General features: G+C 53.8%; 10 protein-coding genes across 10 annotated transcripts; 6 read left to right on the forward strand and 4 right to left on the reverse strand.

The window, feature by feature from the left end:
* Positions 1 to 56: 56 nt before the first annotated feature.
* Positions 57 to 695, reverse strand: PG985_006923 (Dolichyl-diphosphooligosaccharide--protein glycosyltransferase subunit dad1; the record flags this gene model as incomplete). Its single annotated transcript, XM_066826692.1, has 3 exons — positions 57 to 187; positions 253 to 310; positions 444 to 695. The coding sequence occupies 3 exons, from the start codon at positions 693 to 695 to the stop codon at positions 57 to 59; spliced, it is 441 nt and encodes a 146-aa protein (XP_066686299.1).
* Positions 696 to 1,405: 710 nt separating this feature from the next.
* PG985_006924 (uncharacterized protein) lies at positions 1,406 to 1,841 on the forward strand (the record flags this gene model as incomplete). Its single annotated transcript, XM_066826693.1, has 3 exons — positions 1,406 to 1,408; positions 1,466 to 1,583; positions 1,648 to 1,841. The coding sequence occupies 3 exons, from the start codon at positions 1,406 to 1,408 to the stop codon at positions 1,839 to 1,841; spliced, it is 315 nt and encodes a 104-aa protein (XP_066686300.1).
* Positions 1,842 to 2,097: 256 nt separating this feature from the next.
* PG985_006925 (cytochrome c oxidase biogenesis protein Cmc1-like protein) lies at positions 2,098 to 2,411 on the reverse strand (the record flags this gene model as incomplete). The annotated part of the gene is made up of 2 exons (XM_066826694.1): positions 2,098 to 2,306; positions 2,378 to 2,411. 2 exons carry the CDS (start codon positions 2,409 to 2,411, stop codon positions 2,098 to 2,100), a joined length of 243 nt encoding a protein of 80 aa, XP_066686301.1.
* Positions 2,412 to 2,814: 403 nt separating this feature from the next.
* PG985_006926 (prefoldin subunit 2) lies at positions 2,815 to 3,495 on the forward strand (the record flags this gene model as incomplete). Its single annotated transcript, XM_066826695.1, has 3 exons — positions 2,815 to 2,851; positions 2,913 to 3,003; positions 3,234 to 3,495. The coding sequence occupies 3 exons, from the start codon at positions 2,815 to 2,817 to the stop codon at positions 3,493 to 3,495; spliced, it is 390 nt and encodes a 129-aa protein (XP_066686302.1).
* A 5,331-nt stretch (positions 3,496 to 8,826) lies between these two features.
* On the forward strand, positions 8,827 to 9,959 carry PG985_006927 (nuclear transcription factor Y subunit B-3; the record flags this gene model as incomplete). The annotated part of the gene is made up of 4 exons (XM_066826696.1): positions 8,827 to 8,989; positions 9,187 to 9,456; positions 9,524 to 9,651; positions 9,759 to 9,959. The coding sequence occupies 4 exons, from the start codon at positions 8,827 to 8,829 to the stop codon at positions 9,957 to 9,959; spliced, it is 762 nt and encodes a 253-aa protein (XP_066686303.1).
* A 1,134-nt stretch (positions 9,960 to 11,093) lies between these two features.
* Positions 11,094 to 13,190, forward strand: PG985_006928 (RNA polymerase I specific transcription initiation factor RRN3 superfamily; the record flags this gene model as incomplete). Its single annotated transcript, XM_066826697.1, has 1 exon — positions 11,094 to 13,190. One exon carries the CDS (start codon positions 11,094 to 11,096, stop codon positions 13,188 to 13,190), a length of 2,097 nt encoding a protein of 698 aa, XP_066686304.1.
* A 590-nt stretch (positions 13,191 to 13,780) lies between these two features.
* Positions 13,781 to 15,402, forward strand: PG985_006929 (uncharacterized protein; the record flags this gene model as incomplete). Its single annotated transcript, XM_066826698.1, has 3 exons — positions 13,781 to 13,934; positions 14,096 to 14,684; positions 14,856 to 15,402. 3 exons carry the CDS (start codon positions 13,781 to 13,783, stop codon positions 15,400 to 15,402), a joined length of 1,290 nt encoding a protein of 429 aa, XP_066686305.1.
* A 256-nt stretch (positions 15,403 to 15,658) lies between these two features.
* Positions 15,659 to 16,609, reverse strand: PG985_006930 (RTA1 domain protein; the record flags this gene model as incomplete). The annotated part of the gene is made up of 2 exons (XM_066826699.1): positions 15,659 to 16,289; positions 16,353 to 16,609. The coding sequence occupies 2 exons, from the start codon at positions 16,607 to 16,609 to the stop codon at positions 15,659 to 15,661; spliced, it is 888 nt and encodes a 295-aa protein (XP_066686306.1).
* A 1,654-nt stretch (positions 16,610 to 18,263) lies between these two features.
* PG985_006931 (WSC domain-containing protein) lies at positions 18,264 to 21,775 on the reverse strand (the record flags this gene model as incomplete). Its single annotated transcript, XM_066826700.1, has 3 exons — positions 18,264 to 21,079; positions 21,151 to 21,468; positions 21,520 to 21,775. 3 exons carry the CDS (start codon positions 21,773 to 21,775, stop codon positions 18,264 to 18,266), a joined length of 3,390 nt encoding a protein of 1,129 aa, XP_066686307.1.
* Positions 21,774 to 22,898, forward strand: PG985_006932 (uncharacterized protein; the record flags this gene model as incomplete). Its single annotated transcript, XM_066826701.1, has 5 exons — positions 21,774 to 21,802; positions 21,858 to 21,950; positions 22,104 to 22,498; positions 22,657 to 22,757; positions 22,824 to 22,898. The coding sequence occupies 5 exons, from the start codon at positions 21,774 to 21,776 to the stop codon at positions 22,896 to 22,898; spliced, it is 693 nt and encodes a 230-aa protein (XP_066686308.1).
* Between the last annotated feature and the right edge of the window lie 37 nt (positions 22,899 to 22,935).

Consider the following 22,935-nt stretch of genomic DNA (forward strand, 5'->3'; position numbering starts at 1 on the left):
TGTCCGCTGCAAGGCCCTCTTATCTCGTAGCCAAACCCTCTCCCCGGTTCTTTCGCTTAGTTTATGAAGTTCACGCAGAAGAAGTGCAGAATCAAACTGCCAACAACATAGTCTGCGAATGCTCTCTCTGGAGAAACAGACGGAAAGTCGGCCTTGTTGGCCTCTGTCGTCTGGATGCGAAGGGAAGCTACAAACATCGCCGAGGTCAGCCCCTTGCCGAAATAATAGCATAAGGGTATGGGGGCCACGTACCTGTGAGAACGAATTGGCCAACCGTGGCGGAGAAGCCGGAGAGGAAAGCGTTGAAAGGCTACGGAAACCGTGCGTGTTAGCATTTCATGTCATGCCTTCTCTTCGTTCTATCCACCTCCCCATACAGCACCGCATTGTTATTATATAAAAATGCGACAGCCAATAGAGGGCAGAGAGGAGCAGCGACGTACATAGTTGCCGGCCACTACGCAGTATACAAACTGCAGGCCACCGACGAGGACGAGGAAGGCCATGAAGAGGTCGATCAGCTTCGTGCGCTGTGGCGTCGTCTTCTGGTAGTGGCTCAGGATGTTCGAGGCCACGTTGCTCCAGGCGTCCGACGAGGGCTTCTTGGCCGGCGTTGAGACGGCGGGCACGGTGGTCGTCGTAGTGCCCGTCGTCACGACGGGCGCGGCGTTGGCTTGGGATTTCTTGGGAGCCATTGTGTGGTTTTGCGGGCGAATTGACGGTGCGGGCAATTAGAAGGGGTTGAGAAACCGGCGAGCTCGATTCGTTTCTCGGGGCGGTTGGGAATTGGCCGCGCAGGTGGTCGGTCAGGATTGGTCTTCTTCGGTTGTCGTCTAAGTGCCGGTTGGATCAATCTATGGTGGTGATCTACCTATTTGGAGCTGTCCCGTTTAAGGGACACGAAGCTTCAATGACATGGGCCAATGAGGTGCTAGCTCGGGCCCTATGGATCTGTGGCTAGTGCTTGTGTGGGGTATCTCAGCCGACTGACTAATCCCGATATCTGATGACAGCAGCTCGGGACGTTGGTACACGTATGGTACTGAGCGGATCTTTACCTCTGAGCATGCAGAATACCATTAAAAAAAATCAAGCAATTGCAATTGAATTTAGACAAGGAATTGAATCGCATGGGAATTAGGCCAATTGAATGTATTGGATCGTGTTTGGTTAGATGCAGTTTGATGGCAGCAACTTAATTGCACAGGTTACATGGATAACCGATGTTCAAGCCACACCTCGGCGTTCTGATGAGGTCAATGACAATGTCCGACACAGAAGCTCCCTGTCCCTCGGGCATAGCTCCGCCGTGTCCGTTTACAAGGCTCAATACTTCACATATCGACCTACAATATCGAATCAAGCAATTATCTGTTCATATCGATTCAATTGTAAACCAATCAAAATGGTATGTACAATATCGGAGAGGACGCCCTCTTTTGGGGATGAGACTAACAAGTAACAGAGTCTCGACAACATCGCTTACGTCCTGGGCGCCCTGACTGCCGGTGGCGGTACCATGGGCTACGTGCGGACTGGTTCCGTCCCCTCAATTGCCGCCGGATGCACCGTTGGACTTCTCTGTATGTGTTTTTGTATCCTATGGCCCCAAAATGTTGTATCTCTGCTAATACCCGATGTCTCTAGATGGCCTGGGCGGCTTTCGACTGCAGAACCGCCAGCCCTACGGCGTCGAGCTCGCCCTGCTCGCTTCGGTTGTTCTGGGCGGCTCCTCCATCCCACGAGCACTTCGCAGTGGGAAGCCCGTTCCGAGCATCCTCAGTCTGATCTCCCTCTTTGGCTTGTTCATGTTCGGTGACGCGTGGAGGAAGACTTTGTAGAGGAATGGCGCAAGCACGGTCTCAGATCAGTAGCCACTCATGTCGGAGACGGAAAAGTCGTGAGATGGGTTTCTTTTTGTAAAACACTTAAACACCCTGAGGGTTCCTCTGGCCAGCCGTGAATAGGAGTCAAAACCCCTGCAGCCAAACTCCTTTCAATGCTTTGCCCGTGACTAAAACCGCAAGCTATGCTGCGCCGATTCCATTATAGCAGTACACCGTCTCTTTGTTACATCATACATGTCGGATATGTCTTCTATGTGTTCTCGTCAATGTCTTTCCAGGCTTGCTGGATTTTCTCGCGCTTGGCCTTGGCGACCTCGCGATTCGTGGCTGTTCTTTTGAGGCGCTCGGCGCGCAGGCACATGTTGACTTGATGCTTCGTGTCGCTGCACATCCCTAATGACTTCCACAGGAAGCCACGTGCATGACATTCGTCAAGGGCGGTCATGATCTCCTCGCACGCTGCGGGCGGGTAGAGGTTCGGGTTAGAGAGACGTTCGGATCGAACTTTGGAGGAGCGATCGCGGGCTTACCAGTATTGTCCTTGGTGTGCAGATGGGGATGCATTATGAGTAGCTTCGTCGTGTAACAACGGGAGAGTCCTAGGCTGTTATTATTGCGATTGCGAAGGGATGCAACGGTAAATTCCTCGGTCGGTCGAAAGCGATCGTCGGCTCGGAAAGCAACCTTAGCGACCGACCTTCTCCAGGGACTTTTCGATGGAGGAAAAGCTCAGACCACAGAGTCCACTCCACTCCGGACCCGGCCACTCCACCACAACCATTGGCTTTTGGATGGACGCACATCAGGATTACCTAAGGCAAGGTCCGTTAGAAACAGCCCGCTTTGGAAGACTGGGCAAGTCGAAGTCGCCGACTACATTTCTCTTCACCAGGCTGCCAGACACACAAATAGTGTTCACACAACAGAGAGGAAGGATCCAGAAACTATTTCCTGGCATTCAAGCAACATGGCGTCCAAAGGCCCGTCGCCGAAGCAGCAGCAGCGTAAGTGTATCGTCAGCTATCCCTGCGTGCAGAACCGCCTTGGCTCACAACGATATCTCAGAACTTCAAACGCAGTACGGCAACTACAAAAATGCCCTGCAGCAACTCGCACAAAAAATCGGCGATGTTGAGCAAGAAGCAGAGGAGCACAAGTGCGTACTGTCTTTTCTTTTCCGTTTGCCGCCAAGCTCCCCTCGCCTCCTCCCCTTTCTCGTCCGGGACTAGGATATGAGAGAACTTGTCGGTCAGCATTCTCCCTCCATATACCGCCATGACGATATGGGGTCTTCAACGCACGGCTCGGGGATGGCTTCCATCTGCTTACCAGATGTCTTGACACTTTGCATTGCCAGGAAAGTTTGCAATGTTGACATGCCGACAGGTTAGTACTTGAGACGCTCACCCCATTGCCTCAAGACCGCAAGTGTTTTCGCATGATCAATGGGGTCTTGGTCGAACGAACAGTACAAGATGTCGTTCCTGCACTGAAAACGAATGCAGAGGGCCTCAAGCAGGTTCTGGATGAGTTGGTCAAGCAGTACAAAACGAAACAAGACGACTTGGAGAAGTGGAAGGTACGTCACCGTCTTGCCCAACTTCGGGGACCACAATACTCGGTCTTTACGAGACTTGAGATGGTCTGATCTGGGCTGTCATGATATGATGCAATCAGGCTAACGTCACTGCTACAACAGAAGAAAAACAACGTCCAGGTTGTGCAGAACTGAGATGCCCCTGCCGATGGTATACATCTCTAGGCGCCAACGCACATTGCTACCAAGCAACTCCTCGGGGTGCTATAGACGGTATTTCTAGGGTCTGCATGGTTCAAACACCTTCCGGCGTCGTGGCCCTGTTGAAGCTAGGCAGGCTTGTCTGATCAATCTGCATGATATGGATGGCTTGCGGGTCTTGGAATCGCAATCGAGATCTAGCACGTTGCGCCCGCCCTGAGAGGGGCAATAATGGGCAATACCAACTATACATAGTTTCAGGTCAGCAATGTATGGCGATGCAAAAGTTGTAGTGGTGGTGGTGGTGGTGGTGATGCGTTGTCCAAGTAGCGTTATGCATTTGTGCCAAGGCTTGTTCGGCGTCAAGGGCGTCCCAATGCCCAACGATATGCTCGCCCAAGGCTGTCAACGTTTGAGAGGTGCTGCTGAGTCGATCATTGGGTTATTCGCCGCTGTACGAACTGTGGCTTTGTCAAGTGGCCACAAATCGGCTGTCTATACAAGGCAGCTAATCACGCACTCCTATGCCAATCATTCTCAAAATCATGTTCAGGCTTTCTTTTTGGTCTTTGGAGATGATATCCATTGCATTTTGGGTAGTACATGCTTCGGCAAAACATGCCATGAACAGAAATATCGGCTTTGCTTGTCGACTTCTGTACCTTATACACACACACGCATACATGACAGAATGCTACGTGTACCCATGTTTGATTGATACTGCTGTGTGTGGTACAAAATCGGAAAAGACCACTGGCTCCCGAAAACCGCACTCTACATGTCTTTGCGTGTACAGACAACAACCATTCCGAAAGCTGTCACTTGTAGGGTGAGACATGCAGGTGGAGGGGGTGGGGTGTGCCTTTTGAAATGGATTTTCCCGTCAGACTCCGTCGTCGAAAGCTATCAATCGCAGTCCCGTGGGATACCCAGAAGTTGGTATGTACTTGCATACTAATACATACCTCGGCAAGGTGTAATGACCACACTTATGGATATTGCACTTGTGGCTCGGGCTTGATAGCCCCGTATCTCAGATGGCCATGAACCATTTCGCTTGTAGAGTGCTATGTGCGATGGGGACGGTTCATATGCAGCTGTGCCCAAACATCGGGCTTGCAGCACCATGGCTTCGGTAGCTTCGCCATACTCGATCGAGGTGCCGCTCGTGCTTGCCGAACCGATGGTTCGGGATGGAAATGAATTGGCTGAAAAGGGACCTTCCAGAACGCAAGCGCAAGTTCCACTTAGAGAAGCTGAGAAAGACTACGGGGTATATGGGACATTCTGTCCTGGCCAAGTAACGAATGGGAGTTTTCTGTGGTTGTTCGAACGACACCACCATCAACGATTGGGCACCAGACAGAGTAGAGGGGTCGGGTCTGTCGGACGCAGTCGGGTCGCATGGAAGTAGAGTATCTGCGTGTCCAGCGTAGTCAGGGATTCCTGCATGCAAGGGCTTAATGAGGAGGAGGAGGACCAGGCCCTGTTGCTAGGTACTTACAGCCTACACCTCTCACGCCCACCAAGGAGTCCTGGTCCGTTACCTAGCACGAGATCACATATCCTGCGATGAAAGAGAGAGAGAGAGAGAGCGCGCGAGAGAGAGACAGGCAGTAACCCTGTAACCGCCTTCGCCCTCGATTGATTGAGCATCAAATCAAAGAGCCACAAGACCGTGTGGACCATAGCCGCTTGCTCCCGACGTGACCAATTCAAAGCGCCGGGTAATGCATATGCCAATCAGAAAAAAGGATGGTGTTAATAATATCCTATTGGCCGGCACCAGTGTATGTCCTCGCGTATCGTTACCCCCAGCCTTATGGCGAAACATGCGGGCTTATCCCATCCCATACACGGTTCTCTAGCCAGTCGTTGCGAACCCAGGCAGCTTTCCAGTTTGGAACGACCAGCTTCTGTATGAGGGGATGGTCAAATCAGCAATGGATCGGAAACCCACCCACTCACAGCTCACACCGGCTTGGTCCATTCTCACCCGGTCAAGTAGCGACTCCACGATCGAGAAAAACGCAAGAACACCATAGTCGGTCCCGCAAAGGCAACAAGTGAACAGGATTTCCTTGCCTACCTATGTAGGCAGACGAGAGTAACACCGCTGCGGGTGTAGACTAACAACATGTGAGTACCCTGGTCAGGCAATGCCTTCACCGCCTCATCCACCGCTGCTGGGAGTCTCGTGGTGTCAAATGTCTAGGGTTGATATAATTGATCGCTAATATTCCGATTTATCTTTTGTTCTTCCTTTCCCGTGGGTTACCCCAGGCTAAAAGTGGCATGTGGACAATGCGGAACCCAGGTGTCGAAAGGATAAGTCGCCAGTCACATTACCACTGCTGGTAAGGAAGGAATATGGATGACTGGTAGGTTGGAAGATATGGAGACCGACAGACTGACTTGGCAAAAGGTAAGAGTTTCAAATTTGGAAGGTATGTATCTGACGAATATGTATAGATTTGGATCAATCCTGCGGACAGGACTATTACTACTTAGTATGTATGATTACGAGGTGTGGTGTGCTCTGACGTGGGAATGATATAAGATGATTGTTGATATTATCGCGACGAGATCTCCATGCATCAGACTCTGGCCACAAGATGTACCTATCGAGGTGGGTATCTCGGCTTTATCCATTGATTATATGGAGTATTGTCAAAGATGGATGAGGGGAACCTTGAAACATGGCATGGATGTGACGAGGGGAGGAGTGTGATGACTGTGGTGGAAATCATAGTAGGCCTCAGCTCGGCTCGTGCAAACCCGTCTTAGCTGGGAAGGTCAGTTTGTAAGAGGTATGTACTTACTTGAAGTCAAGTCAGAACACACGATGCAGAATCACCCGAATTGAGGGGACCTGTAAGCGCCGCCACCAACCATGCTAGGCTCTTTTTATTTTTATTTTTATTTTTATTTTTATTGTTTTTGTTTTTTCTCTCACTGCTCCTGTTGAGGCCCCAGAATCTAGGCAATTCATAGGCCATCTTCCCAAAACAAAACAAACAGTGTGGCCATACATAACGTAGCCTTCTCCTGGAGACTACCTATATGTGGTATATAAATGTGCCAGACTATATTTATCTTGGAAGCATCTTGTGGTGCTTGCTTGCTTGCTTGCTTGCAGGGCTGGTGCGGCACCAACAACAACCTGAACTGCTACCTTTGTGTGTGTATTTGTGGTGCACTCAGCACTGTCGCTAGGTAGAGATAAGTACATGACTGGAGAGACCAACCCAAGTTCGTCCCATGTAACTGCTCTGCTCTTAACCTAGCTGGGTTACCTGATTCCCTATCCCGTGTGGTTCCCGCCCATCACACCAAGTTACTCGTCGGTCGTATCCACCCTGACGGTGCGGGACTTGTTTGGTACGAGGTGCGAAGACTGCGAACCGCGCTACAGCTCTCTGACCGCAAAAAAGTCGTCAATCAAAACGCCGCAATCATTCCCACTCGTCGTCACTGCACTGATCTTGTTTTAGTTTCCCAGATCCAAACACTGCTTGCTATCAATCAAATCAGAGCGGGAGCCCGTTGCCCATCTAGCCGTTCCTCTTTGTCTGCAACTACCCCACGCTACGCAGCAGTCCAGGCAAATACAAGCACCCTATCGGCTTGTCCATCCGTATCTGCCACCTACTACCACCTACATACCTACATACATCAATACTTTCCATACCTTAACGCGAAGGAAAAGGTGGTCGTCCAGCCCAGCCCAGTCCAGTCCAGGTATGTTAATTGGTTCGATGCATGTATCCATTCCATATCGTTACTTCGGTCTCAATCTAGCGACCCTTCCCTGGGCAACTTGTACCAGACTCTCTTTAGCCTTACCTAAGACGAACCCTCCCATACATACTAGTGGTATGTCAAGTCAACTTGCCTCCAAATCGCAAAACCCAATCCCCATCCACCTTCTCATCCCGCAAAGCCCAGTTCAAGTTAGACAGTAGTTTGTTTGCATCCCACGTTTTCCCATCTCGTCCTCGGGGCTCATTTGCTACTTGCGACCTGACATATCCATGGGAATTGATCTAATCAAGACGCACCCATTCTGTTCAGGCCCTTGCATCCGTCCAGTCAAATCTACCTACCTACCCATCCTTGGTAGACGACGCGCATCAAAATTGATCGATACCTTCAATTGTACCGCACCGTCTTGCCAGAGGACAACGCAGACCCTCCAACAAGTCCACGAGAGCCCATACCCAACCGAGTAAGCCCAGCTTGCCCGTCGCCTCAAAGCATCCAAACTCTGACGCGACCGCACCTCCCGCAAGCTATCGCTTCCGCTTCGCCACAAGTCGCGATACTAGGAGGAGCTATACTTACTGCCGACAAACGTACCCTCCATACCCCAGCCGTGCTCCGAGCACCGCCTACCCTTTCGCGCAACCGTTTGAAAATCAATATCCCGCGAAACCGGTGTAACCTCACGCGTGCACTCAAGACACCACCCGGTATAGCACTACCGTTGCAGTACTAGAGATACACCATAGCCAACGTCGCTTCCGTGAACTAGGGGTCGCTTTCCATAGTGCCCTTCCTCTTGGCCCTGCCGTTGGTTTTCCCTCTAACCCGGCCCAAGTACACTCTACACGCCTCCCTGTAAGTTTCTACCATAACCTGCAGGCAGGCGATCGTTTCTGCGGAACGCCTGCGCGATAGAGCCACTGGGCTTCGATTCCAAAAGGAACATCAGGACCCGCAGTAACGCAACCCTCGGCATTCTCACATACCAAATACACACACACCCCGCCTCGCTGCATCTGTCCACGTTCTCCTGCCTCCACCATCCCACTCCTGCAACCACGGCCTGCTGCCTTGACTGACCAAGACCCTAGACAGACCCAGGAAAAGGGTGCAGACCGACTTTGCATATCCCAAGGCATACCGTCATAGCCTGAGCTTTGCGACAGGGCTGCCGCGCCAGGCTGGGAAGTGTGAGGTCACGTCGTTGCCGAGCTACGTCTCAACGCAGTAATCGTAGTAGACTGGGGGATCCGCAGCCGGCATCGTGCCCCTTTGACGCAGAACCAGAAAAAAATTTGCTGCAGCTAAGCCGCGCGCAGTTTGTAAGCCCTACCTTACTCCATTGACCCAAGCTGCAACGTGTCAGAGGCAGGGACACATCATCTCTCAACCTAGTTGGGACCTAGTAACCGACTGTGCGAGTTGGCAGACCAAGAAAAATTACAAGAAGCTACCACCCGCTGCAGGTAGCCAAATATGTCGGATTCCCCCCAATCCCCTCCAAAGGACGTTGAGCCTGGTGTACAGTCACCCGATGGTGATGAAGCACAAATGAACGATCCTCAAGACCCACACGCCAGCGCTCTCGGCTATGAGTTCGAGGTCAAGGAGCAGGATAGGTGGTTGCCTATAGCCAATGGTGAGTGAAGTCTTTGCTTGCTTTTAATCTGATTTGTGTGCGCGCGCGGTGCGCGCCAACCCATCCCGTCTGTGGTGAGGTCTCGAATCCACTCAAGTCGAATCAAGTTGGAGGCTTCTGGACCAGGGAGAGCTGCCGCTGTGGATGAGCTGCGAGTTGCGAGCTGCCGCGAGCTTTGAGTGGAATCGCTTCGTTAGCTTCTCACACAATTGGCCCTGCGGCTAGAACCAGGCGCGCGCTCCAAATCAGATCGCCCATGTCTCACGATTCGTCGTCCAAGTCGCCCGAAGCGCAAGGCGCTTCCCGGTTGGACAAATTTGATATATACGATGCTAACATTCGAAACTTTGCGCCAGTCGCCCGCATTATGAAGATGGCTCTGCCCGAGAATGCCAAGATCGCCAAGGAAGCCAAAGAGTGCATGCAGGAGTGTGTGAGCGAATTCATCAGCTTCATCACTAGCGAAGGTAGGCGCATGGCGTCCCCGTGATGGAAAATGCTCAAACCGGGTGCTGCTGTACTGACCATCAATAGCTTCTGAGAAATGCCACCAGGAGAAGAGGAAAACCGTCAACGGCGAAGACATTCTATTTGCGATGACGTCTCTTGGATTTGAGAACTATGCCGAGGCCCTGAAGATATACCTATCTAAGTACCGAGAGGTAGGATTCCCCCGTACTACTACCCACTGGCATATCTGCAACCCCGGAAACCTTGGCCCGCTTCTTCCCTTCTTACACATGTTGATTAATCACTGACCCATGCTTAGCAGTCCCAGTCAAATCGTGGTGACAACCAGCAAGCCAGACCAAACAGCCAGGGATACGGAGCTAGTGCCCCTGGTGGCGGTGCCGCGGCTGGGGCGTCTGGCTTCCAAGGTGGAGAGGCCGGGGGGTTGGCTGAAGGTGGTGAAAACTACCTATACGGCGGCCAAGGAGGGCACAACGGCGCGGCCGGTGACACCTATTAAGTCGTCACGCCTAGCGCCGGGCTCCTCTTCCGGGTTTCCATCTCATCGATGTCTGAGTAGCAGAATTTGTTGTTCGTGGTGACCATCACAGACGATGGAGTTTGTCTTCGACGTGTGTATAAGTAACGGGTTGGAGGAAGACGGGATGGGATATTTGGGTTCGAGGAAACAAACATGCACGCCTTGACTCGGAGTTAAGTACAGGGAAATCGGGACTTGTATATGAATGTGGATGCAAGGATTCTTTTAAGATTCCTCGTGGACAAAGTGGCGGTCATGGGGGAAAAGCAAATGGTTTCTTTTATGGGTTTCGTTCATGTTTCGTAGATTCCCCGGGACACTGCCCCTTTACGAATGTTTTACTTGTTGAGAGGATCAAGTTGAGACCTGGTAGCAGGCCATGGGCTCGGCTACAGCTTCGGCAGCACCGCTTCGAGGTTGGAGGATCGCGTTCTCGTTGATACCACCACTATCCAGCCAACGCAAACAAAAAAAAAAGTCCATAGCTACTGCAATCGTCTCATACATTATTATCCCCTGTTGAATTGATTCTCATTTTTACAACACAAACTACACCCAGCAATACCTAGCATCTAGCCTTGTTGTGCCCTGGACTATGGTATAACCGTGCAATGAGTGATTAGATGCATCAAGACACAATGAGTGTCATTATCCAGTCCCTTATCTCTGATATTGAAGTACCTAGACATTGGTTGCTTACCTCATAGCCAGAAAAAAAAAAAAAAAAAACCGATGAGCAGTTCCTTGAGGCGAGGGTCTGAAGGGTCTGTGCGGGGCGTAGGGTCCACCCCCACCCTTCTTTAGACGCTGTCCGTCATGCTCGAATCCTTGAGTCCACCATTACACAAAATTTTGGGCAAAGACTTTCTCCAGCGACACTTTTTAAGTCCCATTCTGCGTCTCGAGTCGCGTGCCCATCAAGACTCATGTGTTATGCCCATTGAAGCCATCGTTCTGTCAATTCTATAGACGTGTGCCGAACTATGTGCTGCCCCTGGAACGCCGATTTTCACTGTCCTGAACCCAGCATTTAGGAGAGATTCGAGCCGAGACGAGGCGAGACGAGACAATACAAAACAAAGACTCCGCTGCCATCTTTGCTGCCTGGCCCAAATGCAGTCTGCCGTCGCCACAACCACGACCGCCACCCAGCTGGCTCACTCTGCTGCAAAGTCGGCTGCAAAGGCTGCGACTACACCGCTCAAGCCCATTCTCAAGTCGACTTCGTCATTGTTAGGAAAAAGGAAGGGGTCCGAAGATGACAACCCCCCTAGCGATGCTAGCAGTACCGATCATCCCCAAAGCCCACGCAAACGTCAACGAGTCGAGTTCGACATGAATCTCGAAATCCACGAAGTCGGCGCCAGAACTGTCGATGAGATCAAGAAGGAGATCTCGAAGGCACTGGACGGCCATGCACAAGGAGACGATGAAGACTACGACATCCTCAAGGAAGCCGTTGCCGGCCGACAACGAGTCTATGATGCCGACGAAGACGACGAGGACGAGGATAAGCTACCCGAGAAGCAACGTCAGGAACTCAAGGGCTACATGGTTGCATTGACAGGCTTTGTGCCGCATCTCGGCAGGTCGGCGTCCGGACTGGTGAAGAGCGTACTCCGATGCCAGTGGCTGGGCCGTGATGACCAGTTTGCCACCGTCTACACCCAGTTCCTGGGAGCCCTTGTGAGCGCACAAGGCTCCTACCTCAACCTTGTCCTTGAGATGCTTGTAGACAAGTTCAGCAACTCGCGGCCTGCTGATTGGGCTGTACCTGGCTTCCCAACCGTCACCCGGGAACGTATGCAAGACCGACTTCACCAGGCCGTGCGCTACCTCCTGCGAGTCTTCCCCGCCGCCAATGTCGTCTTGGGCCAGGTCATTGTCAGCAAGTTTCCGTATCATGATAACTCAAGCCGCGTTCACTTGGCTTACGTCGACAACCTGTTGCGTTTGCGCAAGTACGCCTCCCAACTCCAGACGGATATCACCGACCTAATCACCAACCGTCTGGTGCATATCGATGTGAAGATGCAAATGGATATGGACGATCTCGACGACAGGCTTACTGCCATGGTGCTGATGGCTCTTCGCTCGGCCCAGGCCAACGGGGAGCTCGCCGCTGATGACGAAGACGAAGAGAGTGATGCAGAGTCGGTGGACAGCGACGACGATGAGGAAGACGAATTCAACCAGATCAAGTCCGTCAAGGAAAGCATTGAAAAACTCGACGTGACTCTGGACAGGCTGTTCAAGCTCTACACTCCGTACTTCGAAGACCCCGACTCGGCCGAGGCGTTGGCAACATTCGAGATGCTGCTCAACGAATTCTCCCACATTATCCTCCCTGCATACAAATCCCGCCACACCCAGTTCCTGGTGTTCCACTTTGCACAGCAGTCCGAAACGCTGCTGGACTTGTTCTGCGGTACATTGATCAATACTGCCTTTGAGTCCAACCGACCACTTGTCCTGCGTCAGGCGGCTTCGGCTTACCTTGCCAGCTTTGTAGCTCGTGGTGCCATGGTGCCCGGCAAGCATGTACGCTTGGTGTTTGAAGTGCTGGGCCATCACCTGGATAAGATGCGTGCGACCTACGAAGTCAACTGCCGAGGCCCCGATGTCAGACGTTACGCGCCTTTCTATTCCCTGACGCAAGCCTTGATGTACATATTCTGCTTCCGCTGGAGAGATCTCATCCAGGAGGTCCCTGAAGACGTTGATGAGGATGAGCTGTCGTCTTACCTGGACCAGGACATCACGTGGATACCAGAAGTGAAGGAAGTTCTTCGACGCAACATCTACTCCAAGCTCAACCCACTCAAGGTCTGCTCGCCAGCTATCGTTGAGCAGTTTGCTCCCCTGGCTCACCGTATGCGCTTTATGTACGTCTATCCGCTGATCGAGTCCAACAAGCGTCTGCGGTTGTCACAGTTCGTCTCTACTGCTTATGCGAACGGTGGCGCGCTGCGAGAATCGGGGCTAGACCTGAACGACGAGAGCTGGCAGCAGCTCGACTCGTACTTCCCCTTTGACCCCTACCAACTGCCAACGAGCAAGCATTGGGTTGAAGGGGACTATCTACCGTGGCGGAACATCCCCGGATTGAATCCTGATGAGGAGGAGGATAGTGACGAGGAGGAAGAATTAGTCGAGGAAGAGATCGATGAAGATACGGCAACCGATGACGAGGATGGGCGGGATGACTAAAGTGCCCGCATTCCCCCCAATCGGCACGCTTTTCCCGTCTGGTATTTGCATTGTTATTATTGGCACTGGCGTTTTCGGCAGCATCAAGGGGAGTTCTAAAAATAGGGTCTGATTTGAGGTTACATCTGGAAGGCAAAATGGGCCTAGGCGTTTGAAGGAAGATATCCGGCTTTGTCAGCACGAGTCCCACGAAGATACTTTCCGCAGAGTAGCAATCCAGCACAATTCTCAGCTTATTCGTGCTTTTGAGGCCACTGTGACACACGTCTTTCATCATGGTCCAACAGCTCCAAAGGAACGGTACTGTAGCTGTACAAATCACGTCAGGATTTATTTGTCCGTCCTTCGTCCAAGGCCAGGCTTGTACGATAGCCAATGTCTGACTGTCTTGAAATGACTAAACAGAGGAGCTGGGCTGAGTTGAGTTGAGCTATAGCCCCGCACAGAGGGCGTTTTTTTGTACGCCAAATACATTGACATAGCATGTCGCTCGTCAGCACTGTATGAAGAAAGCATATTGGCACTCGCCTTGTTTATCAGTTTTCTCATCGACCGTATTGCCCTGCCAAGCGTATCCCCACGGCTCCAGGATGGCGACTCAGCCCCAAAGTGACCACGGTGATAGAGATGACAACGGAGGTAGTTCTCGTCCGTCGTTTGCTAAATTCTGGAAGAGGTCCAAGGCAAAACTCGAGCAGCGCCGCAATATCACCTTTGTCTCGGCCAATACTGGGATCCCTAATGGTGCGTATAGGATTTTGTCCCGGAAACTTAGGGCCGGGAGGAAGTGTGTAACATCATTTTTACACTGTCCCATAAAGAGAAGGAATCCATCAAGATGAAGCGGACAAGCTCGTAGCTGTTCGTCTGTGATTAGCCGAGGCTGATTCCTTTTCTCCGTCCAGGAGAGCTGGCCGGCCAAGCTCCCAACACCCTCCGCCACGACGAAAGTATAGGGAAGGCCGAGGCCCGTCGCGCCCAGGTCCGCCGCGCGCAGATCCAGCACCGTCAGCGTAAGGCGAACTACGCCAAGGAGCTGGAGATGGACATTGTGCGGCTGCGCGGCGACATCGAGCGGTGCAAGGCGGACTGTTGGACGCTCGCGGGCGAAAACCAGGGTATGCGGCAACAGCTGGCCGCTGCTGCCGCCGCCGCCGCTCCTGTTGATCATCGTCCTGTAATGCTCGAGATGGTCGCTAATCCTTTGCCACTACTGCCACCTCAAGAATATGGTGGAGAGACACTTGCTGCTGCTGCTGCCGCTGCCGCTACCACCTGGGTCCCTTTACCCTCCTTCGATTTCGAACCGGGCTACATAGCCTACCTGGATGTTGACGGGAACCTAGGCTCGCCTGCATTCCAGGTCACTCGGGTGACTACATCAGACCAGGAGGGCTCTGCCGGTCTACCGTTCGGGGAAGACGGAGATCGCGGGAAGCCAGTCATGAACAGCTCGGGGGAAGAGACGGACAAGGCGATCAACTTCGTCCTAGCGTAAGAATGCTCCTCAGTTTTAGTCCCTTTTGTTTCTCAAAACATCCTTGCTGCTAATCCAGGTGATGGAGCGACACGCCGATCGATACTCATCTATAGCTTTTGTTCCCGTCGGCGAGAGAATCCACATCAAGACAAGATCTAGTCTCTAATTACCCATCCTTGATCTAGTCTCGAACACATCTGCTGGTCTCACTTCAAAGCAGTAGACTTCCAGCTTCACAATGGCAACCAACCATCGCCGTCACCATTGCCGGCATCATCCTGCACCGGCGACGTCGGCATCGACCCCTGCCATGGCTACGCCCTCATGGTGTCGGCCATGGCGCTCCAGCAGGCACCGAATCCCGTGTTCCAGCGCCTGGAGAGCCACGCCTCCACCGCCGCCCCCGAACCCCCTCATCTGCGGGAGGGCGCAGACGGCAGCAACAGCGTTGCCTGGCACACGACGGGGCTCACCCTCGAGTCCCTGTACGACTTGGCGTCGACGCTGAACCTGCCGGACCTGGAGCTCGCGCCCGTACAGGCGTGGTTCGAGATCATCCGCGAGTACGGGCCAGGGGCGGTGCTGGGCGACGGCAGCCAGGTTCTCGAGCGGCTCATTGCCGAACTCAGTGGCCTGGTTAAGTGTCTGTCCTTCGGGGCCGTCATCGAGCGGGAGGCGTTCGACAGCGTCCTGTGCAGGGTGTTAGGGGATAAGACAATCAGTCAAGGTTGAGATCGGAAGTCAGCGGCGGTAGTAATAGGGGAGAGAAAAAGGAGCCGCCGCAAAAAGAAAATAACTAGGGAGCTCGCTCTGGCTGTGTAGTGCGTACCCAGCAGGACGCGGACTCAAGCTGAGAGGGTGCTGTTTCAATTTACTCCTGCTCACTGCGCATGATCAGTAAGCACCTGACATACATGAAACGGCTAACATATATGTGTGCCCTTCAAATATTTTTTATTGCGAGCAATCCGTTGTTCTAAACTCCAGATTATATGAAATTGTTCGAGTAAAATCCAAGCCCTATAACTTCCTTCCCCTGTTGTTTTGGATCCGGCTTATAGCCGTCCACGAGCACCCATGCAGGGTGAAAAACGACGAGGCCGAGTACAGCCTCGGTAACGAGAAACCCGTCGAGGAGCGCGAATATGGGCTCGCCGACGTTGGCCTTAGTGAAGCTCTGCGTCAGGCCAATGGCCCAATACAAGTCACGGACCAGGAGACACACGACGGCCAGGGTCACGACGATGAGGTAGCCCTTGAACCTGCGTGTCAGGGCCCTCGCGCTGTACTCCGATTCCAGGTCCATATTTGTTGTCCTGTTGCCGTATTTGCGGTATGTGGAGAAGGCCTGACACATCACGACGGCGAATAGTACCATGAAGACAGCCAGAGTGACGGCGTGCAGTCCGATACCCACCCCGACTACGACACCGCCCTGGTTGGCGTTGGGGCCTAGGCTCGCCGTACTAGAGATGCTGGACAGGGCTAGGCCGAGGCCCACGAGCTGGAGAGCGAGCCCGGCAAGGTCGAGCCAGATCAGATAAACGTACCACCCAGGGTGAATGAGGGAGTGCTCTTTGCCTATAATCTGGAGAGTTTTCTCGATGGTCGTGTACATGCTAAATCATAATGAGAGACACTCATCAGCAATTGCAAGACATGAGAAAGGAGTATGCACTTACGCCATGGAGACGAACGACGGGGCAATGGTGAGGAATATGGTAACCACCACAACCGACGGCGCTCTCCAGCTTCCTGCGATGCTGCTGAAGCGGACAGCGTAGCCGATGATCTCGAAGACGCAAGTGAGCGCCAGTGGAATGGTGAATTTGGTCCACTGGCGCAGCAGTAGAGCAAAGCAGAGGCAGCCCAGAAGGCTGGACACAAAGACGATGAGAATGAGGGCGCTCACGGCCTGGTTCAGCGTTTGGGAGGGCATTTGGGGAGAGGATCTGGCAGGAGGCAGATATGCCTCGGTATTATGGCGTGTCGGTGGTGATCGTCGCTCACGCTACTGCAAGGTATTCAATGTTGTCGGAACGGGAGAGAAGCCGGCATGGGGGTAGCAACATCAAGGATGTTGATGATCTTCTCTCTCTTGTGCCAGCCAGCTACTGCGAGACGGAGGACTGGAAGAAACGAAGCAGATAATATCCAACCCCAGAATATGAGAAACCCCAACAAACTGCTGTAAGGCAATAAAGATGGCGCTGAGCCACCACCAAGACCAGACAGGTGCAAGTGATGCAAAGATTCGCATCCGAATCGAGCGGGATTCGGACATAGCTCGACCACTGATACGCTTCTGCTGTCCTGACGCAAACCCGATGTAGGCAGTCAATCGCAGGACCGAAGCCGCCCTCTTCAGGTGGCTCCCCCCCCCCTGCGACAAATCATCTCTCTGCCTGCGCCCAGAGTGTCCGACACCGAATGGCTGTTAGGCGAGGTCACCCTCCTGTTCCTGACTACGACCACCACGAGATCATGATGCCACATCTGGAAAGAAAGGGGGTCTAGATTCGGGCAACAGGTGGTCAGACTGAACTAGACCTACCGCTGCTGCCGGGGTGGCCAACGTTGAAGCACAGTCTGGGCAATCTGCAGTTCGGTTTTTGCCAAGCCTACCTATGTAGTAATCACCACCACCACCACCCTCACATCACAAAGTGGAGGGGAAGGAGGGCCACTTGACCAACCGGGACATCGCCGCGTGGTCAGCTCCAGGCCAGTGTTGCGCGTAAACGCCGTATCGTGTAGACAGATGGGATGCCTTGCAGGAACAGGGGAGGAAATTAAACTTGCAGGGCTGATTGCGCCTCAGCCCTGCTGAAGAAAGGTTGGCGTGAGTAGCTGACGGGGGCCGTAAGAAGGAAGGAAGGGACTGGTCGGAAAGTGGGAAGGTGCAAAAAGCTTGTCGCCCCCAACTTCCCCCCATCCGTGGCTACCCCCAACTTGCAGTGTTCAGCAGTCGAGTGTTTGGACCCCGAACAATCCCCTTCCGAACATTAGATTGTTGCAGATTGGGGGCAAGCGGCAGCAGCTTCCTGCCGTTTCTGCTTTCTGCTTTTCTGCTGCGTTGCCTTTTGTTTTGGCTTCAATAAGGCAAGCCAACTACGATTTGTGACCCAACGTGGCTACGAGAATGAGACAGATCCATAATCGTCAACACCGATGGAAAATGGATGATAGGTATGCATGAGATGAGGGAGAAACAGAAAAAAAAAAAAAAAGTATATTGTCAACTTTGTACAGTCTGAATGATATGGTGTCCTCATGCTAAGCAGTTCCAGCCCCGAACGTTTTCCTCGAAACATCTGCGCAAACTCCCCAAAATGTGACCTATCCGAGGAGGGCCGTAATTCGGCTTGTCCATTAAAACTCCCCTTCCCATTAAATCCCAAATTAAGCAATTAGGGGCCAGGCCCGTCTGTAGGAGTTCAAGCCCTCGTACCATTGGGTGCTTTTCCATGCGCCGCCATCTTTCTGGCCATCTTCCCTCCCAACGTACCTATGAAACGAAAATTAAGCCGGATCACCCAGAACTCCGGGTCCCTATGTCCATCCACCGGTCTATCGAGATCCATGAACCACCCTTAAACACCGGGGATGCTGAAGCCAGTTGCGTTGGGCCAGTTGCCTACCTGGGCGGGGTCGCCGCCGATGCGCACGTACACGCCGATGGCCGGGATGCCGCCGTCCAGCACGTAGAACTGGTACCAGCCCGGCGGGCAGATGTGGCTGTTGGGCGGCGCCGTGACAGTGCAGCTGAGCCCGTTGCAGCTCACGGCCGGGAAGATGGTGCGGGCGCCCATCGAGTTGCCGTGCGTGCTGGAGACGGCGCCCAGGAGCGACACCGTGATGGCGCCGTTCTGCGCCGCGCCGCCGAGCGTGAAGCTGACGACCTGGCCCCAGGCCCAGTCTTTGTTGCCGATGTTGAAGGTGGGCCGCGGCAGGCCATTGAGGATGTAGGGCGGCGTGAAGACCTCGACGCGCATCTCCTCGGGGTGGACACCGTCCTCGGGGTCGGAGCCCGTGATCAGCACGCGGCCGTCCAGCAGCGTGATGGCCTCACTGTGGTAGAGGCGGGCGACAATGGTGGTAGCCATGTTGCTCATGCGCTGGCCGAAGGGCTTTCGAGGGTCGTAGAGGACGGCCTGGTAGTTGGGGTCAGTAGCCAGACCAAATCCGGCCACGCCCTCCTTGGCGCCGTTGACGATCAGGTAGGTTCCGTCCGCAAGCGGAGCCATGCAGCTCATGACGCGGTTGGATGGCATGCGCTCCAGTTGCCATTGCGCGTTGGGGGCGTCAGGGAAGAGGGTCACACAGTTGTCCAGACCCTGTCGGCCACCGCTGGCACCACCGCAGATCAGCACGCCGAGGGGGTCGGTGTAAGGGGCGTACTGTGGGAGAAGCACAGCAGTTCCTTCAAGAGGATATGTACGACCTCCGTAAATATCGTCGACCGAGGTGGGCATCAGGGGGAAGGTCTTGATCGTGGCGAAAGTCTTCTCGTCCAGAATTCGTGCCTCGTTCCAGTAAGAGGCGAAGATGCCACCGCTGGGAAGCACAGCCAGGAAGGGATACAGGTTGTTCGGGTCGGTTCGCTCCAGCCAGTCCATGTACAGAGGTGGCGTGCCGGTTGCAGGGAGGATCTCCAGAGTCGGCTCAGGCGCGGCATTGGAACCCTTTTCGCCACCAAGGACGAGCACCGATCCGTTGGCCATGATCATAGCGCTCGGGTACCAGCGTCCCACCTGGAGATGCAAGATGTCCACGTTCTCTTGCCAGTCATTCACACCCTTGACACCAGGGGATCCATCCGGCCAGTACAGACGAACGCCAAAGGTCGACTGGAGAGACCAACCACCAACAGTGAGCTGTCTGCCGGCCTTGTCCGGGAGTGTTATACCAGCGTTGCAGAATACGTCCGTCTTCAGATGCATCGTTCGCCAAGCCGCCGTGAAGTTGTTGACCTGGCTTAAATCAAGTTCGTAAGCGCCGGTGCTGTTGGGAGCGCCAGTGCCCCATTTCTCCAGGAATGTGACCTTTCCGGTAATGGACTGCATTGTCAGTAGGGGAGTCACCACACCACCGACGAGATTGGAGTACAATCCCGCATCGTTGCCGGTGGGGTTGTGGAATACGTAGAGTGGCGTCGGCCCTGACCATTGGTAAGTAGAGAGTCGGCTGCCGCCACCGCAGATGGCCGAGGCGTTGCCCGCGCAGGGGATGTTGCAACTAGACTCGACCTGCTTGGCGACACCTGGTGCATTCAGGTCTTCTGGATCGCCACAATAGCACTCTTCGCCATACTCCAAGCCCGCAATGGGATAGCCGAACTGTGCACACTGCCACAGGCATTGGGTAGCAGTATTGGTGCCCGGGTAATGCAGGGCCCAAGGAAGCGTTCTCTCGTTGTTGGCGTTATCGTTATAGCACCCAATGTAAGTCCAAGTGCCGTTGAGGCCCGAAGTCTGGACGACGGGAGGCTGGTAAACTTGAGGCTTGCCCTGGGATATGATTGATAGATAGCCTGGACCGCCGCACGTCTGCGTGCTATCGCCAGAACAGGTGTTGCTGCACTGCGTGGGGTCATTAGAGACATGGCCTCCGTTGTAGATGGCGTTGCCGCAGAAGCACTGCTTCGAGAACTCTGTGCCTGCAATCGTGTAGCCTCTGTTCTGGCAGAGGAAAGCACAGTTCTGCGGCGTCAGATTAGCGCTGTCTGGGGCCTGGTAGTCTTGAATGATACGTCCGTTGGGGCCATCCTGCCAGCAGCCCTGAGAGGTCCAGCCGGCAGGGAGACCACTGACGGAGGGAGCTGGCGCGGCTGTGGACGTTGGCGCTGATGTGCTGCTGCTGCCGCTGCTGCCGCCGCCGACTGGCGCTTTGGAGTTCAGAACATATACCGACAGGCGGTCGCCGTTGCCGCAAAATTCTAACGGGTTGCCAGCGCAAAGCATCGAGCAGTCGCTGGCCGGGGCGGGATGCGGGCCTGTCTGGAAGACGTTTCCACAGTAGCACTCGCGGCCATACTCGGTTCCGAAGTATGTGGCTCCCGCGGCGCTGCAGAAGCTTGAGCAGGACTCTAGCGTCATGCCGTTGTCGGCATAGGCTGAAAGCTGCAATGTACGGCCGCCCACCTCCAGCTGGCAGCCATACCAGGAATACTTGCCCACGGTTGGAGGCTGAACTGGTCCTGTCGGTGTCGGCGCAGCAGTGCCGGTCTTGGCAGTAGTAGTGCCAGTCTGCGCAGTAGTAGTAGTGCCGGATGGTAGAGCAGCACCAGAGGAGCTGTAGACGTTGAGACGGTCCGGTCCACCGCAGATTTCTGTTTGGTTACCGGAGCAGAGCATACTGCAACCCGAAGTAGCCGGGGCACCTCCGTTCTGGAAGCTGTTTCCACAAACTACCCAAAGGGTCAGTGTCTGCGGAAGGACATCATTGTGGCTCGCGTGGAATGCAACAGGCAGGACTTACAGCATTGGCCAGAGTATTCAGTACCGGCAAGGGTGTAGCCAGCTGCTGCACAAGCAGCCGTGCAAGTCAAGGCAGAGTTGGCGTTACCGGTGTTGGCTTGGTAGGTAAGCGTTCGACCGTTGGTTCCTTCTGAGTAGCAGCCAATCGAGTTCCAGCCCGGCACGCCGGTGTTGGGCTGGGGTCCGTTGTTCTTTGGGTTGGTGTACAGTGACAGGAAGCCAGCACCTCCGCATGTTTCGGTTTTGTTGCCATCGCAGGGTGTGTTGCACGAGCTGTCCGCGACCATCTTGGACCCCGTCGCGATGGTGTCTCCGCAAACTGTTTGCTGGTTTAGGGTCTGGTGGCCGGAGAGGGCTTTGTTTCACTTACAACACTGATAGTAGTATTCCGCACCAGCATAACGGTAACCGTTACTGTCGCAGTAGGCAAGGCATTCCTCAACAGTCATCTTCCCTTGGTCGTATTTATTGTCCGAGCTCAGCGTACGGCCGTTGGGGATCTCGTTATAGCAGCCAGTATAACTCCAGCCGGGGGGCAGAGCCCTGTGTTGGACGACCCCATCCGCCCAGGAGAGCGAGACTAGCAAAGCCAGGGAGGCGAGCACTGCTCGACCTCTGGACGCCATGGCTGGATTCGATTATAACGGTGGGTTGTATGCAAAACGAGTCTCGGTGCAGGAGAAATCAAAATGCGTGGGAGCTGCGTAGAAGCATGGAAGAGCTCGGTGAAGGACATCATACCCCTATTTATGGGCCTGAGGTTGTCCATGCCGCCACCGTTCTCGATGCACAACGCCGGAGGTGAGTGCTGGACACAAGCTAAAGGGGTCGAGGCAAGCTTGGTCACGGTAGACTGGCACTAGGCACGTTGAGGCTTCGGCCGGGACTGTTGTTCTGAGGTCGTGCCCATCCAGGTCTTAAACAGTCAAGTAGGTACTTGCAATACCTAGGTAGGCAGGCCCTTGATGAGATGGCTCATCGGGGGCCCAGCCTTGTCGTCCACTGTTATCGCGAGGGTCGTCCTCGTTACCCAGAATGCGCCAAGAATGTTGCCGTTGAGCCGACATCCGGCTTCTCGTGGCCAAACGGGCAGGCGTCGCGACAGTCCCTAGTGCCCCTGCTTGCCGTTGGAACCGCGTACTTGGCGGTCGCGTTTGACCTGGCTCAAACGGCCTCATTTAGCGTTAATTGCTATCTCGTATTGCCAAGTCTCGCGAGAAACACCTTTGGTCCTGCTTCAAAGCCTCTGGTCGAGTCCCTTGTTTTGCAATTCCCCGCCAAGCCACAGAATGAGCTCGCTGGGGTCTCCTCATACTCGGCACACAAACATCTGCATTGGCTTTGGCCTTGTAAGGCTTCCTATCTTTCATTGAGACCCTGGGGTTCAATGGAAGACCGGCCGCTGTCAAATTAGATGATATGCCCTGAGCAAGTTCTGGAAGCAGTGGGCTCGGTTGGTGTTTAGCAGAACCCTAACAACACCTCCCATCTGATCAATGCCAATGAGCTGGGTGGACTGGTTATGAACTATCCGTCGATGAGGAACATTCGAGGGCCATAGTTTATGCCGATCTCCAGCGAGTTGTCTATGATAAGGCTCTTGAGGTTGTAAGTACAAGAAACGGAACCCATACGTATTCAACACTAAGCCCTATCTACTAACCGAAATAACAGTGCAAAGGTGAAAATTCGGAATGGTTCGTTGCGCAAAGGCCTGGTCTATCTCCCCTCATCTACGGCCTTAACTGACCGAGGTGTTTCGGGGAGATGAGTGGCAATGGACAAA

This window comes from Apiospora marii (genome assembly GCF_038362585.1).
Source record: "Apiospora marii strain CBS 49790 chromosome Unknown utg000004l_segment0_segment0, whole genome shotgun sequence".
Classification (NCBI taxonomy): domain Eukaryota; kingdom Fungi; phylum Ascomycota; class Sordariomycetes; order Amphisphaeriales; family Apiosporaceae; genus Apiospora; species Apiospora marii.